Below are 17,311 nucleotides of genomic sequence, written 5' to 3' on the forward strand. Positions count from 1 at the left end.
CTTAAATTTTTTATATTATTATCAAAAAAATTTTAATTGATTATCCTCAATAAACTCATTAATTAACATTAAATATGTGAAAATTGGATAAAATTTCATACCAATCTCACACCATCAAATCATCATTGATGGCTAGTTGATGGCTAACAATTACAAAAATTGCTGACCCCCTAGCATTGCTCTATATATATAATCAAATTAATCAATTCAATCAATGATTCAACAATTGGATCAGCAACTCAATGATACAGTATTTTAGTTGAGTTAATTATCAACTCGATTCTAATAACTATATTCCGAAGAGATCAGTCTAATTATAATTAATAAATAGAAAAGTATAGGTAACTAAATATGCTAAAGAAAAGAGTAAAACAATTGAGCAAAGCCACAACAAAGGTTACATGGTACACAGCCAAATATGACAATAATTTTCTCTATAAATACATCCACTCACACATTGACCATCATTCATATATTAAACACACATAACACTCTTCCTTTAGCTCAGTGAAACAAAAACCACAAAACTCAAATATGGCTATAGATTTGTTATCCCCTGGCTTAATTCCAACCATAGCAACAATATTAACCACTTTCGTGGTCGTAGACATCCTCCTGCGCCATATTCGTGGCCGCCGGTATAATCTGCCACCAGGCCCAAAACCATGGCCCATCATAGGGAACCTAAACCTCATTGGATCCCTTCCTCACCGGTCCATCGACGATCTCAGCAAAAAATATGGGCCCATCATGCATCTCTGGTTCGGCTCCCACCCTGTAGTTGTGGGTTCATCCGTAGAGATGGTAAGATCTTTCCTCAAAACCCATGATGCCGCCATAGCCGACCGACCCAAATTCTCCGCCGGAAAATACACGACCTACAATTATTCCAACGTATTATGGTCCCAGTACGGCCCATACTGGCGGCAAGCGCGAAGAATGTGGGTAATGGAGCTCTTCAGCGCAAAATGCCTCGAGTCATATGAATACATAAGAAAAGAAGAGATGCGCAACCTGTTGAGTGATCTTGCCAACTCTACTAACACAACGCTGTTGTTGAAGGACCATCTTTCAACAATGAGCCTCAATGTCATAAGTCGCATGGTGTTTGGGAAGAAATACTTGGACAAATCGGAGAACGCGATTATATCCCCGCATGAATTCAACAAGATGCTAGAGGAGTTGTTCTTAATGAACGGTGTACTTAACATAGGGGACTTCATCCCCTGGATTAACTTCTTGGATTTGCAGGGATACATAAAGAGGATGAAGGCTGTGGCTAAGAAGTTTGATAGGTTTATGGAGCATGTGTTGGATGAACACATCGAGAGGAGGATAGCTGTAAAGGATTATGTTGCTAAGGACATGGTAGATGTGCTTTTGGAGCTTGGAGAGGATCCTAATCTTGAGGTCAAAATTGAGAGGCATGGGATCAAAGCATTCAGTCAGGTACATACTCCCTTTATCTCTTTCTCACGTAAATAGTAAAAATCACTCATGTGTATTAATTATTTTTAGTAATATCAAATAAGTCTCGATTCTTTACTACTTTTTTTTCTTGGCTTTCTTTTTTCATTGTTGTTCACCAAAAAAACTAGTCTCGCTTGGTTCTTCTGCCAGTTTAATGGTAAAAACTAATTTAATTTATGATTGTATTTTTTATGACTAATTTGTTATATTAATCTTTTAACAAATTAATTAACGCAAGTGTGATTTTTCAATCACTATTTTTAGCATTTATTCTTTATTTTTTTCTGCACAACAAGTCAACAACAGTCCCTCACTTTATTTCCAAAAAATAAAATAAAATATCTTTTTAAATTAGAACAAAATTACAAAAAATAACCAATTAGATAAATGCAATGAGTTATAATTCAAATGGCATAATCTTTCCATATTCATTTAGAAGTCGCAGATTCGAGTATTCCCATCTTTAGTAAAAATTAAAAAAAATTAGCTAAACATTATAGTTTCTCGTGAATCAGCAGAATTAATTAAAAATAGTTTAAATAAAAACTAATATAAAAAATATTAATTACATAATATTTCTTTTAAGAAAATTGTGCAACTTTTTTTTTTAACTACTTTAAAATAGAAATGATTGCATCACTTTGATATATATATATATATTTATCAGGATTTAATAGCCGGTGGAACGGAGAGCTCTGCAGTTACTATAGAATGGGCAATCTCGGAGATATTGAACAAGCCAGAGATTTTCAAGAAAGCAACAGAAGAGCTAGACAGAGTAATAGGAAGAGAGCGATGGGTTGAAGAGAAAGACATTGTTAATTTACCTTACATTAACGCCATCGTTAAGGAGGCAATGAGGCTACACCCTGTGGCACCAATGTTGGTGCCACGGCAAGCCCGCGAAGATATTAAGATCGACGAATACGATATCCCGAAAGGGACACAAGTGCTAATCCATATTTGGACCGTTGGACGAGACCCCAAGATATGGGACAACCCAACTGAGTTTCAACCGGAACGATTTCTTGGTAAGAATATTGATGTGAGAGGCCATGACTACGAGTTGTTGCCGTTTGGTGCTGGTAGAAGAATGTGCCCGGGTTATCCTCTTGGACTCAAGGTGATTCAATCAAGTTTGGCTAATTTGTTGCATGGCTTTAATTGGAGACTACCTGACAATATGAAGAAAGAAGACTTGAATATGGAGGAAATTTTTGGGCTTTCAACCCCAAAGAAATATCCTCTTGAAGTGGTCATTGAGGCTAGACTTCCTAGCCATCTTTATTCCATCTGAGTACTACGATTAAGTGTTTTGGAATAATTGTGAGCTTTGTGTGTTTTTATGAAGTTTAATTTCATGATGTCCCCCTCCAAAGAAAAATAGAACTACTTTTGAGTTTTGACCATATTGTTAGTATATTGTTAGTATGAATGTTTAGTATGATGTAACCTTTATCTAAATTCTATGTCTTAATTCAAAGTTAAATAAGCTAATGCACATTATGGATTTTCATCTTGGATAATGCTAGGTAAACAATTATTTTTTTAAATAATATGAACAACGGATGTTCAATTGACTGGGTGTGCAGATGGTTATCTTAATATTAGATTTAGACGGGTAATTTAAGAGTATAATGTATTTTTCCTTTATTGAATCCATTGTTCACAAAAATTATTGTTTACCTATACTTTTCATTTTCATCTCATCTTTCTTTTTAATGTTTTGTTTAAGCTTGCGACAAAAATAATACCGAACAGGTTGAAGATCATCTTAGAAAGATTGTTGGAGACTTTCAGAGCACTTTTGTCCCTAGTAGTTGCCTTCGAAACATTCCATTATATGCATAAGAAGAAGATGGGGAATAAAAGATAAATGAGGCTGAAGTTAGACATATGGCAAAGGCTTACGACCGTATAGAATGGCAATTTCTAATGATGGTTCAGCAAGCTATGATTTTGCAAGCTACACATATATCAGTACTGTGTCTTTCCAATTACTACTCAATGAATGCCTCTCAAAGGAGTTCAAGCCATCAAGAGGTCTTAGGCATGGTGATAGTCTCTCCCCCTATTTATTTATTCTATGTGCTCAAGTTTTTTCAAGATTAATGATGCAAGCTTAGGAAAGAAAGGCCTTACAATGAATCAAAATTGTTTTAGCACCCTAGATTTCTTATTTGTTTTTTTCATATGATAGTATTATTTTTATTAAATCTAGGTCAAGCAAAGCAGAGTGGGTCATTAGGCTTTAGATGTTTCAAAGCCTTCAACTATGCACTTTTATCCAAGCAGGGATGGAGATTAATTAAGAAAATGGAATCCCTGGCAAAAAGAACGTTAAAGGCTTACCAACTCGAATGTCGGGTACACACCTAGCTATATATGGAGGAGCATCTGGGGCACTAAATGAGTGTTGGAACTAGAAGGATTATGGATGATTGGCACATGGAGGAACAAAAAACTCTTTAAAGTGTGGAGCTCTCGGACTAGTTTTGGTCAAAAGCCACAGTGGACATCCTAATTGATTTAGAGACCAGAACATAAAAACATGCTTTCATATAGAATATATCCTACCATTTGAAGCATCACATATCCTAGCACTACCAATTGATATCCAGACACAACCAGACACATTTTACTTGAGACACAATAATGAAGTGTGTTTACTATTTAATCAAAGCAAAATTCCAAGAGGCAACCCAGAACAATGGAGTTCAAAGCCAGGAGGCAATATTTTAGAAATCATTTTGGAAGATAAAAAGAGGGTGGTCAATTGTATCACATTGTGTCCTAGGTGTTAGGAGTGGGAATAATTAGAATCACATCTATTCAGGAACGGTACCTAGACCAAAAAATTTTGGTTTTGCTTCCCTATTACATTGTGAACTAAGGCGGCAGGAGAAACGCTATTGAACCAATGGATCTTCTCCATTTTGGATCAAATTAAAAAACAAAGGAAATGATTATTCTTAGTTTGCTTAAACTTCATTTGGATTCCAAGGAATCATTTAATTTTTGATGCAAAACCTTCGTCGTAGCACCGCTTCTCGGAGAGCCTTACTGCCTTGTCCACTATCACGCTGGTAGTCGCAGGCTCCCTACCACCACGATCCCACAACCCATTGTTCTGGATCGGGCCTCCTCCTGTGTTTAATAAACTGAATGTTGATGCATCTTTGCTTTTGGGTACAGCGATGGGAGTTGCCATCGTCATTAGAGACTATGATCGAGTGGTTGCAGCAATGGCGACAAAGGAGATCCCAATGGTTCTGTCTATTCATGAAGCAGAGGCTTTCGCCTGTTTTCTGGGTTTGAAATTTGGACTTGAAGGGTGCTTCTTTAACACTGTTTTGGAGAGTACTGCTCTATTGTTGTAAATGCACACTTAGACTCACACGCTCAACATGATAATTTTAGTCTTCTATTTTCAAATAATAAAACCTTTTTACATAGGTTTAAGTCTTACCATTTTTCTCTTATCAAAAGAGATGATAATGTAGTCTCACATACTCTAACTTTTACCATGCCAAATATTTTGTGGCTAAATGATATCCCACTAGATATAAACACCAAAACATATATTATATTAGGAAGATATACACACAAAATACATGTATACATATTTTATTTTTGACAAATAAATACACAAAATACACAAAATATTAAAAAATCCATAATACCCCCATTTTCTACCTTCACCACCATCACCACTAAAACTTTTAATTTACCACCACCTAATTTTTTTTTTCTCAATCACCATCCATAAAACCAAAAATAAATTATCCATATATCGAAAAATTCTAATAATTTCAACAACAAATTCAATAATATTAAAAAAAACAACAAAGATGAATAATAAAAAAATTGAACTTTGTATTAGAAAAAAAAAATAAAAAAGTGGTAGAAAGAATGGACAAAAAGTAAAATTAGAGAGAATGCTTAAATAATGTATTCTTTTATGCTTAAATGGTATATTTTCTTGATCTATTGATTTTATAAATTTTATAAGAAAAAAGTGAAAAAAAAGCAAAATAGCACAAAATCAGCTCAAAAGAAGAAAAGAAGGATTTTCGGGTACACTTTAAAGTTGAGCATGATGCCAGGGCATCTTAGGTGAAGGAAAGAGGAAGGTTTAAGCCTGAGCATATAACGATGGAGAAGAAGCAATGTTGGTGGCCAAGTTGGACCACTAGCGTTGACTCAAACTTGGAAGAGAAACAGAGCACTCCGTTGTAAACAATGCTGATGCTCACGTTTGAGGCAGCGTTGGACGTCCAACGTTAACCCCAACGTGGTAAGAAGGACTTCAATTCTAGAGCTGCATGCAATTTGAGTGGCGCGTACGCGTCTATGACGCGTACGCGTAAAAAAAGCAAATTTTGGCATCCGGGCGGAAGCGTGCAGCACGCGTACGCGTAAATGAGTGTTTTTCACTCATTTACGCGGAAGCGCACGGTACGCGTACACGCCACAACCGAACGTTGGGAGTCCAAAGTTACCTCAAACGCGGCCTCCAACGTCTGCGATGCCAAACTCAGAAGTTGGAGTTGAGAAATTTGAATCGACGCGAACGCGTCAATGCCACGTACGCGCGGATACAAAAATAGCAATGGGTGCCTAAGCACACGGTACGCGTACGCGCGGGTTGGCTGACATTGGCCCTCCAACGTTGAATCAAACGTCAATAACAGCAAGCTTCCTGGTTTCGCTGGTTTATTCTACATGGCGTTTGAGTCAACGTTGACCCTCAAACGTTGACTCAAACTTGAAGCATTAGTATTCAAATTTTGCACAGATCTCTTCTCAACACAAAAGGGCAACCAATTGGAACCATCCTCAACCCAATTCCATCAAGGCAAAATCCAAATCAACAAAAGCCCCAAAGCAAGCAGAGCCCAATATTATCACTCAAAGGCACAAGAAACAATTAGATTAGGAATTTCATTTCATTTTGTAATTTGTTTTTAATTTCATTTTTGAAAAAGCCTATAGAAAGGCATCTGTTCCATTTTAGAAAGGAAGGATGGCTATGCTAGAGAGCAATAGGAATAGGGTAGAATAGAAAGTTCTCTTTGAAACACTTTAATTTTTCTGCACTTTTACATTTCAAGTATTACAATTCAATTTCAGAGTTTCATTTTCATTGAGCTTGATTCACTCTTCATTGCTTGCTTCATTGCTTTCTTTAATTTTCAGCATCCAGCCCCCTTTTACATTTTGCTACAATTTTACTTTTCTTGCTTTTTAAGTTTTGTACCCATTTACATTCTGCAATTTTAAATTCTTTGTTATTTACATTCTGTTGCTTCAATTTCACTTCAATTCACCAATGTTAGCTTGACTAAACTAATCACCCACTAAAGTTGCTTGATCCATCAATCCCTGTGGGATCGACATCACTCTTGTGAGTTATTACTACTTGATTCGACCCGGTACACTTGCCGGTGAGTTTTGTGTGTGAAATCTAATTTTTCACCTCATCAAGTTTTTGGCGCCATTGTCGGGGAGTGATTTATATCAACAATGATTAAGTGGGTGAGAAGTATAGATTAAGCATTTTCTTTGTTTTGTTCTCTGTTTTAAGTTGAAACCAAGGTGTTTGTGTTTTTGCCTCACTAAGAAATTTCAGTAATATTTACACTTAAGTAATTAAATAACTAGAACGAAGAAATAATAATGAAAAGGGTTAAGTATGATTTTGATCTCCCAACGTAGAGGCCGAAAATTAATTTCGTCTCCAACCTTTTTTTCGCTACAAAATGGTCCACAAAATTTCAGTTTGTTTTAAAAATCGTCCTTTGGACAAAAATACCCTTCCTCTTTCATCCCCAAATCAACCAAACTCAACAGAAGCAGAATAGAAGCCCAAGCCAAACCAGAACCCACCACCATTATCATCATAGTCATCATCATTATCATCAGAACTTCCCCTAAAATCAACCAAAATCATCCAGAAGTCCAAGTTGAACTAGAACCCACTACCATTATCATCATGATCATGATCATGATCATCATCAGAACAACAAAATCAACCAAAATCAACCAGAAGTCCAAGTTAAACCAGAATCCACCACCACCACCACAATTATCATCATGGTCATCATCATTAGAAGAAGAAGAAGAACAACAACAAAACTCAAAACCCACCACCACCACCCTCACCTCAGAAAATCAAAACTTAAAAAATCAAAACAATCAAAACTCAGAACTATCAACAAAATTCAAAACTAAAACTCTTCATCTTTTATTAATAAAACTCAGATGCAATTATAATAATAAAAAATTCTGAAATTCATCTTCAATTACAAGAACAAAAAATCCATAAATATAATTACCGAAACAAACGACGAGACGAGGTGCGACAGCGAGAAAAAGGTGCGGCGAGACGAGGGCAACAGTTAAGGCGAGGCGATGACGTCGGCGAGGGCGAGGAGGAGGAGCAGAAACAGCTCGTAGCGCACGGTGACATCTAGTGGCAAGGACTGAACGACGAGGAGTAGGAGCTGCGGTGGCCCTTAGCTTTCTCCCTTCCGATCTCTCTCTTCTCTCTCAGCTTTCTCCTCTCCTGCTCTCTATTTTTCCTTCCGATCACAGGCGGCGGTGTGGCGGTGCGGCCTTTCCTCCCCTCTCCCCCGGATTCTCTTTCTCCCCCCTCCCCTTCCTTCTCTTTCTCGCTCCCCCTCCCCCGATTCTCTTTCTCCCTCTGATGCCTTTATTTCTTTTTTATTTTATTTTATATTTTTTAATGAAGAGTAATTTAGTAATAAAAAAGGGTTAATACTCAAATTCGTCCCTGAAAGGTCACTCATTCTTCACATTAGTCTTCAAATAATTTTTTTTAGTCATATTAGTCCCTGAAAAATAAAATGTAAGTCAAATTAGTTCTTCCATCAGTTGGATGATGACGTGTCATGCCACGAGGCAGGCCAGTGACACGTGGCACGCCACGTGGCTGCTCAGTGACACGTGGCAGGTCAGTGACACATGGCAGGTTAGTGACACGTGGCATGCCGCGTGTCACTTGACATGTAAAAAAGTTTTTTATAATCAAAATAGTTCTTGAAAGTTCAGACGTAAGTCATTTTCATCCCTAAAATTTTAAAAATTAATCAAACTAGTCCTTATATAATTTTTTTATAATATTAAATTTAAAATATTTTTTGATACTACTAATTTTAATATTATTTTTGAAACCTTAATAAACAAAATTCTCTTTACATAAAATAATAAAAATAACTAAATTTTTTTTTTAAATTATAATTTTTATTATTATTTAATTTATATAGTAAAACTCAATAATTATTGAAAAACTAATTTATGGAATCACTTTTTGAATTTTAATATTCTCATATAATTTTTTAAATATTTTATTTAAAACACAAGAAATTTTATTTTAATACGAAGCATATCAATTTATATAATGTACTAGTGCGGAGTAGCCTATGTTATGCATAGGTATAATGTTTTCTATTTCATTTTTGAAATTAAAAGAAAAATTATATAATCTATCTCAAACATATGAAACACACAAAAATTTATTATGATCTTTGCACATATTACGCTTAAGAAGCAATTCGTTTAGCATATATATTAATAATAAAGCAACAAATAAATTTTCAATATTTTGTAAAGTTTGGAATTGAAGCAAAATTTGTGGATCTTCTTAAATTTTGACTCTAAATATCACTACCATTACATCTTATATGTAAGTAATACCGTAATGGAAAAAAAAGATGTAGTAAAAAAAATAGTGGTATAACTTTGTTTAGGTTAACATATATAAATTTTGATTTTGAGCATATAATAATGTAATAATGTAAGAAAAAGGTTTTAGAATAGAAAAGAATAAGAGAGATTTTTCGAAGAATTAAAGGAGAGAGATAATTTTATTGAAAAAATTTTTAAGAAGAAAAGATACAATTACTAATGTTTTGTTTGTCAATTACATTTTTATTAAAATTATTAGTATCAAAAAATATTTCAAATTTAATATTATGAAAAAAATAAAATATATATATAAGAACTAGTTTGATTAATTTTTAAAATTTTAAGGATGAAAAAATGACTTACGTCTGAACTTTCAAGGACGATTTTGATTATAAAAAACTTTTTTAAATGTCAAGTGACATACCACGTGGCATGACACGTCATCATCCAAAGGACAGAAGGACTAATTTGACTTACATTTTATCTTTCAGGACTAATATGACTAAAAAAATCATTTGAGGACTAATTTAAAAAATGAGTGATCTTTCAAAGACGAATTTGAATATTAACCCAATAAAAAAATAAAATTGATAAAAATGACGATTTTAAAACAAACTGAAACTTTGGAGACTATTTTTTAGCGAAAAAAAAGGTCGGAAATGAAATCGATTTTCGGCCTCTACGTTGGGGACTAAATCACACTTAACTCTAATAAAAAAATAGATAATATTTTAAATAAATCTGTGACTTATTTATTTAATTACAGTTTAAAAAAATAATATTCTAATAACATATCAAAATTAAACTCTACAATTTATCATCTAATAATAAAAAAATATCTTCACATAAAAATAATGATAAAATCTTGGGAGTCACTCACATAAAGACGTTTAAAACGTCTTTTTTTAAAAGACGTTTAAAACGTCTTTTTTTAAAAGACGTTTAAAACGTCTTTTTTTAAAAGACGTTTTTTAATAATTAAAATTTAACTTATATAATCAATCAAATTGTGTTATTTTTATCAAAATTAGACCAAACAAATCAATTTGACTGAAAAATCGATAAATCAAATCTTGAATCGATCTAAATTAATATTCTTTTTATAGAAAATTATTAGAATACTCTTATTATAAGAAATGACTAAAATATTTGTATTATATATATTAATTTTAAAAGTTTTAAATTCTAATTCTATGATGGCATAGAGAGAAGAGAAAGATTAGAATTTAGAGTTTTAAAATATATATTAGAAATATTTTAAATCATTTTCTATAATAGGGGTATTATAGTTATTTTTATAAAAAAAATATTAATTTAAATCGGTTCAAGATTTGATTTATTAAATTTTTTGTCAAATCAATTTATTTCATCTAATTTTGACAAAAATAACACAGTTTGATTGATTATATAGGTTGAATATTAATTATTAAAAAAATATCTTTAAAAAAATGTTTTAAGCGTCTTTAAGTCTTTAAATGAGTAGATCTTTAAAATCTTTATATTTGTAAACATTTTGTGAGACGCTTTTTCCAGCAAAACATCATTGGTTCTTTGACTTCTTTGACTTCTTTCTGTAACAACCCCAACCATGTCTTATTATCCCTCCACTCTACTATTATATAAACATGTTATTTATAAGTTTAACTAATACACTAAGTCACCAGTATTATAAGCATTTGATTTAATTCTCATTATTCGATGTCAAAAAAGAAAAAAGAAAGCAAAACATAATCATCTAACCTTATTTTTCTTTTAAATAACCATTTAAATAGTATATGAAAAGATAGTTACACCAATAATATATTGTCCTAAAATTAAATAATTTTCTTGTAACACATGTTAATATAATACTACAAATCTCTTTCTTAAGAAAAATTGTTATACAAAAACAACTATTCTCGACTTTGAAGTTTAAAAACTATACAAGATAACTACATAAAAATTTAAAAAAGTATATTATAAATTCTTAATAATAAATTCAAAACTGATTGTTTGCTCCAATCTCCTTTACCAAGATTCAACCCCACGCCAAACCTGAATAATCGCTCTGTCTTGGTGCCCTTCGGACCCTCCAATAATATAATCCCAACACCGCTGCTCTTCGGGTTGGAGGGACCAGCTACAGAACATGATGCCGTACTCGTTTGGTCACACAGGAATTAAAATTTGGTATCTTTTATACTGTCTACATTTTACTGGCAGAATTCAAACATAAAATAGTGTATCTTATCATACTTTATTTTTACTTTTAGACAAATTAGACACCATATTTATAAACATCAAGAATATTTTCTTAAATTTTTTCCCAACATTGAGAAATATTTAATAGTTCTTTCTCTTTTATTATCTCAATATATATATTTTATAATGTAAGTAAAATTATTTTTATATAAAGGCTAACTTGTTATTTTATATTTTGGCAACTAGCATGTTTGAAAGTTCTCAGAACTCTTCTCAATCACTATGATATTTTGAAAAGCAAGTTTAAGAACTGCGAGGAAACATCCAAGTTGAAAGTTGAAACTAGTCAAGTTATAAGGATACTGACAGTTCTTTTACAACCAAAATTGAGTTTAAATTGACTAAATAATTCTCTATTTAGGTGGCAAATATGATAAAAATAAGACTAATTTAAAAAGAAAAAAAAAATAAAAATTAAAATTAAAATTAAAAAAGAAGTAAAATCATTTAAATCTTCTGCCATTATCTTGGATAATAAAACTGTGAAAGAAATAAAAAAATGCATTTATGTCCGAATATTACTAAGGTCTTGTAATGATTAGATCAACTTTATTTTTTTAATTATTGTATTCACACTTAGACAAAAATTGTGTTTATTACAGCCTTATAAGGTCAGTAGAAAGAAAAGAAATTATCCAAAAAAAATAGAACTCAAAACGAAAGGACCAGCCAATGTTGAAGCAATTTCCTACTACTTGCCTTTCCTCTTTATTCATGAAGTCAAGGTCAAGCACTTGAAACGAAAAGAGTAAAATAATGAACAAGTCTACAAAGAATCTAAGGTTACACAGTACACACATACACAATAACACAACCAAAGTTAGTTAATTAGGATTAAGCATGCATCACACGGCAATAATTTTCTCTATAAATACATCCACTCACACATGTACCTTCATCATTCATATATTAAACACATAACATTCTTCCTTTATCTCAGTAATCCAAAAACCACGAACCCAAATATGGTTATAGATTTCTTATCTCCTGGCTTAATTCCAACCATAGCAACAATATTAGCCACTTTTGTGGCAGTCGACCTCCTCCTGCGCCATATTCGTGGCCGCCGATACAATCTGCCACCAGGCCCAAAACCATGGCCCATCATAGGGAACCTAAACCTCATTGGATCCCTTCCTCACCGGTCCATCGACGATCTTAGCAAAAAATATGGCCCCATCATGCATCTTTGGTTCGGCTCCCACCCTGTAGTTGTGGGTTCATCAGTAGAAATGGTCAGATCTTTCCTCAAAACCCACGACGCCGCCATAGCCGGCCGACCCAAATTCTCTGCCGGAAAATACACAACCTACAACTATTCCGACATAACATGGTCTCAGTATGGCCCGTACTGGCGGCAAGCGCGAAGAATGTGCTTAATGGAGCTCTTCAGCGCGAAACGCCTAGAGTCGTATGAGTACATAAGAAAAGAAGAGATGCGCAATCTGCTGAGTGATCTTGCCAACTCTAATAACACAACAGTGTTGTTGAAGGACCATCTTTCAACTCTAAGCCTCAATGTTATAAGCCGCATGGTGCTTGGGAAGAAGTACTCGGAGAAATCAGAGAACGCAATTATATCACCGGACGAATTCAAGAAGATGCTGGACGAGTTGTTCTTGCTGAACGGTGTGCTTAACATAGGGGACTTCATCCCTTGGATTCATTTCTTGGATTTGCAGGGATACGTAAAGAGGATGAAAGCTTTGGCTAAGAAGTTTGATAGGTTTATGGAGCATGTGTTGGATGAACACATTGAGAGGAGGAAAGCAGTGAAGGATTATGTTGCCAAGGACATGGTTGATGTTCTTTTGGAGCTTGCAGAGGATCCTAATCTTGAGGTCAAACTTGAGAGGCATGGCGTTAAAGCATTTAGTCAGGTACATATTGTACTCCCCAATCTCTTTCATCCTACTTTGTCCCCTAAGATAATGGATTAGAAATAAGGAAGGGAAAATGACATTTTGTTGAATTATTAGTGTTTTTAAATCATTGTCATAGTGGTCATCCCAGGAAAGTTGTCCAAGTTAAACTATCTTAACAATAAATAAATAAAAAATAAATGATAGTGGGCGGATATAGTAAACTTTGCTATGAGGTTAAGCAAACTTTTCTATTACCAAAAAAAAAAAAATAAATCTTAAAAAATAAGACATTGTTAAATCTGTAACTTTTCTTAATTACTTTCAAAAAAGGATTGATTGGATCATATGTGAAACGATTAAAATTGTGACCAGTATATATTTCATGCATCAAATATGTAGAGGTTGAAATTGAGACTAAGTATAGCATCTTTTGAAATAAAAGGGGGTAATATTTGCTCAACGAACTTTTTTAACTATGAACAAGAAGAAGCAAAAACAAATTTAACAAATATTCATGCTCAATTCGGAGTTACATTGTGTGTGTATATATATATACACTTAATAACACGATCTCTTTGCGCATTGATTAGAATCACCTATTTCATTACTTGCACCGTTGATACTAAAAAGTTTGATTGAATAATTTGTTGATCCACTTTGATATAAATATTGAGTAGGATTTAATAGCTGGTGGAACAGAGAGCTCTGCAGTTACTGTAGAATGGGCAATTTCGGAAATGTTGAAAAAGCCAGAAATTTTCAAAAAGGCAACAGAAGAACTAGACAGAGTGATAGGAAGAGAGCGATGGATTGAAGAGAAAGACATTGTTAATTTGCCTTACATTAACGCCATCGCTAAGGAGACAATGAGGTTACACCCGGTGGCACCAATGCTGGTGCCACGGAAAGCCCGCGAAGATATTAAGATCGACGGCTATGATATCCCGAAAGGGACACAAGTGCTAATCCATGTTTGGACCGTTGGCAGAGATCCCGAGATATGGGACAACCCAACTGAGTTTCAACCCGAACGATTTCTTGGTAAGGATATTGATGTGAGAGGCCATGACTATGAGTTGTTGCCATTTGGTGCTGGTAGAAGAATGTGTCCGGGTTACCCTCTTGGACTCAAGGTGATTCAATCAAGTTTGGCTAATTTGTTACATGGCTTTAATTGGAGACTACCTGATAATATGAAAAAAGAAGACTTGAATATGGAGGAAATTTTTGGGCTTTCAACTCCAAAAAAATATCCTCTTGAGGTGGTCATAGAGGCTAGACTTCCTAACCGTCTTTATTCCGAGTACTAGGGTTAAGTGTTTTGGAATAATTGTGAGCATTGTGTGCTGCTATGAAGTTTAATTTCATGAACTCCCTCTCTCCTTTCCCCAAGAGAAAAATAAGAACTACTTTGGATCATATTGTTATGATGGTCAATAGGACCTCCAAAACTTGTAAGAGATGGTTATGATTTTTTATCTATAATCATGGTTGCAGTATCTAAATTCTACCATTTTAGATTATATCTTTTTTTTTCGTGATCATTGATTATTCTATGTTACGCGTAAAAATTATGACCATACCTTAATCTATAGTCACGATTTTAGTGTGACCATAGCTTATCTATTGTCATTCTATTTTAAAACCGTGACCATAGATTAGGCTGTAGTCACCTTTTTAAAAAACTGTGATCATAGTCTACTCTATGGTTACTCCTGTTTTAAACTGTGACCATAGCTTATTCTGTGGTCACTCTTTTATATAATAGTAACCATAGTTTATCTATGATCATCCTTTTTTAAAACTTTAACCATAGCCTTCTCTATAGTCATGATTTTAGCATGATCATAGCTTATTTATGGTCACTTTATTTTAAAACTGTAACCATAACCTATTCTATGGTCACTCCTGTTTTAAACCGTGATCATAGCTTATTCTATGGTCACCCTTTTATATAACCGTGATCATAGCTTAATCTGTAGTACGGTTTTAACATGATCATAGATTATCTATGGTCATTCTATTTTAAAACCTTGACCATAGTCTTTTCTATGGTTTTTCTTTTGTAAAATGGTCACGGTTTGAGCGTGACCATAACTTATAATTCACTCTATGATCACCCTTTTGAAAAATCGTGACCATAACCTTATCTATAGTTACGATAAAAATCGTGACCATAATTTATCTATGATCATCCTATTTTAAAACCACGAGCATAACTTACTCTGTTTTTTAAGATTTAATTTTTTTAAAAAAAATATAATCATTCTAGAATTATGATCATCACAAAATAAGTCTAAAAAGGAGAAATTCAAGAAATCTAAATCATAAAATTTACATTATAAGCTAAATATGTTTTTAGTCCAAATAACACATTAAAATATGACGTAATTTATTCATTACATATAATACGAATAAAATCTCTTAAAAAAAGTACAGAAGACATAAAAATATTAAATTTAGATAATTAAAATGTATATGAGACCCATCCTGTTTCATATGAAACATAATATTTTTTCATACCATATCTTCTTGTTAGCAAAAGAAACAAATATATTAAAATAGAACAAAAATATTTTTAATGACACAGAATAATTGAGTAATAAATATATGACATAACTTTAATAAGTCAATCAATATTAAAAAAGACTATATTAACAAGTCAATTAAAAATAAAAAGGTACCCGTGAAAAAAAAAATTTTCAATGACAATGAGGGAAGAAAAAAATATTTAAGTCAACTAATGTAGTTGTGTCTTACTCTATTTAAAATCCGATACCAATATTCTAAGTATACCATCCTTAATGAGCTTCTTAGTTGGAGAATTGGATTTGGAGGGAATTGGGAGAAACGATGCTGTTTGGGTGAGGGGTTTATAAAAAAAAATTGAAAAACTGTGACCACAAATATGTTTACCTCACTCCTCAAAATTTAGTGACTATTTTATAAAATCGTGAATATAAATTTTTTTAGGTCATTTTTTTTTCAATTGTGATCATAAATTTTTTTAAGGTATTCTAAAATTGTAATTATAAATCTTTTTAAGTCACTTCTAAAATCGTAACCATAAGTCCTTTTAGGTTATTATTTTTTTAAAAACTATGATTATAATTTTTTTTTGTTACCTTCAAAACCGTGATCATAAATTTCTTTAGGTTACTCTAATATTGTGATTATAAATCCTTTTAGGTCACTCTTATTTAAAATATCGTGATTATCTTTATAAAAAATTTTTGTTGGGTCTTGATTCTTCGATATTTTTATAGTCGAATAAATTTTTAGCACTAAATTAGTTTATAATTATTACATTAAATTTTGTTACAATATTAAATAAATTGATTGCTATTATTATTTAATAAAAACATAAAATTTTAAAGAATTTTAAAAATTTTCATATCAATTTTTTATATATAAAAAATTGATGTAAGAATAAATTTGTGTAATATAATAAAAATTTAGAGACTAATTTAATTAAAATTTGTAAAAATTTAAAGTATCCGAATATAAATTTTGTAAGAATTGATTTGTGATATTATTATTATTGAATTTTAAAACAGGGTCTTTGCTCTATGAAAATTGTACTAAAATACAAAAAGTAACATCAGCCAACAACCTTAGACAAGACAAGGTCATCAAGCATATCTAAAAATTCGAAGGCTTAAAAAAAATCACATCAATAATGCAGAACTAGTTGGACCCCATGTTCAACCAATGATTTATCTCGTACATTTTCAAATATATATATATATATATGGGTCACACTACGGTTTGGCAAACTTCGGTAGCTTAAAAAGTTGGCGGCTTGGTTAGATATAAGGAAAGAAAAATCATTCATGTTGGACCTTCTTTGTATATAGGGGGTTGGTTTTTGACTCCTTAAAACTTTTTTTTTTCTTAACGAATCCTGCAACAAAAATAGAGAAAGAGTTTTAATACCAATAACAATATATTAATTAACTAAGACAAAACAAAATATTAATTAGCTAAAATATGGATTTAATTGATATAATTATTTTTTAAAAAAA

The 17,311-nt window shown here is 32.5% G+C and overlaps 2 protein-coding genes across 2 annotated transcripts; both read left to right on the forward strand.

The window, feature by feature from the left end:
• Window positions 1-466: 466 nt before the first annotated feature.
• LOC107464837 (trimethyltridecatetraene synthase) lies at window positions 467-2,997 on the forward strand. The gene is made up of 2 exons (XM_016083796.3): window positions 467-1,449; window positions 2,138-2,997. The coding sequence occupies exons 1-2, from the start codon at window positions 535-537 to the stop codon at window positions 2,765-2,767; spliced, it is 1,545 nt and encodes a 514-aa protein (XP_015939282.1). The 5' UTR covers window positions 467-534; the 3' UTR covers window positions 2,768-2,997.
• Window positions 2,998-12,311: 9,314 nt separating this feature from the next.
• LOC107464866 (trimethyltridecatetraene synthase) lies at window positions 12,312-14,785 on the forward strand. The gene is made up of 2 exons (XM_016083820.3): window positions 12,312-13,301; window positions 13,964-14,785. Exons 1-2 carry the CDS (start codon window positions 12,387-12,389, stop codon window positions 14,594-14,596), a joined length of 1,548 nt encoding a protein of 515 aa, XP_015939306.2. The 5' UTR covers window positions 12,312-12,386; the 3' UTR covers window positions 14,597-14,785.
• The last annotated feature ends 2,526 nt before the right edge of the window (window positions 14,786-17,311 follow it).

The sequence above is a fragment of the Arachis duranensis genome, chromosome 9, assembly GCF_000817695.3.
Source record: "Arachis duranensis cultivar V14167 chromosome 9, aradu.V14167.gnm2.J7QH, whole genome shotgun sequence".
Classification (NCBI taxonomy): Eukaryota; Viridiplantae; Streptophyta; class Magnoliopsida; order Fabales; family Fabaceae; genus Arachis; species Arachis duranensis.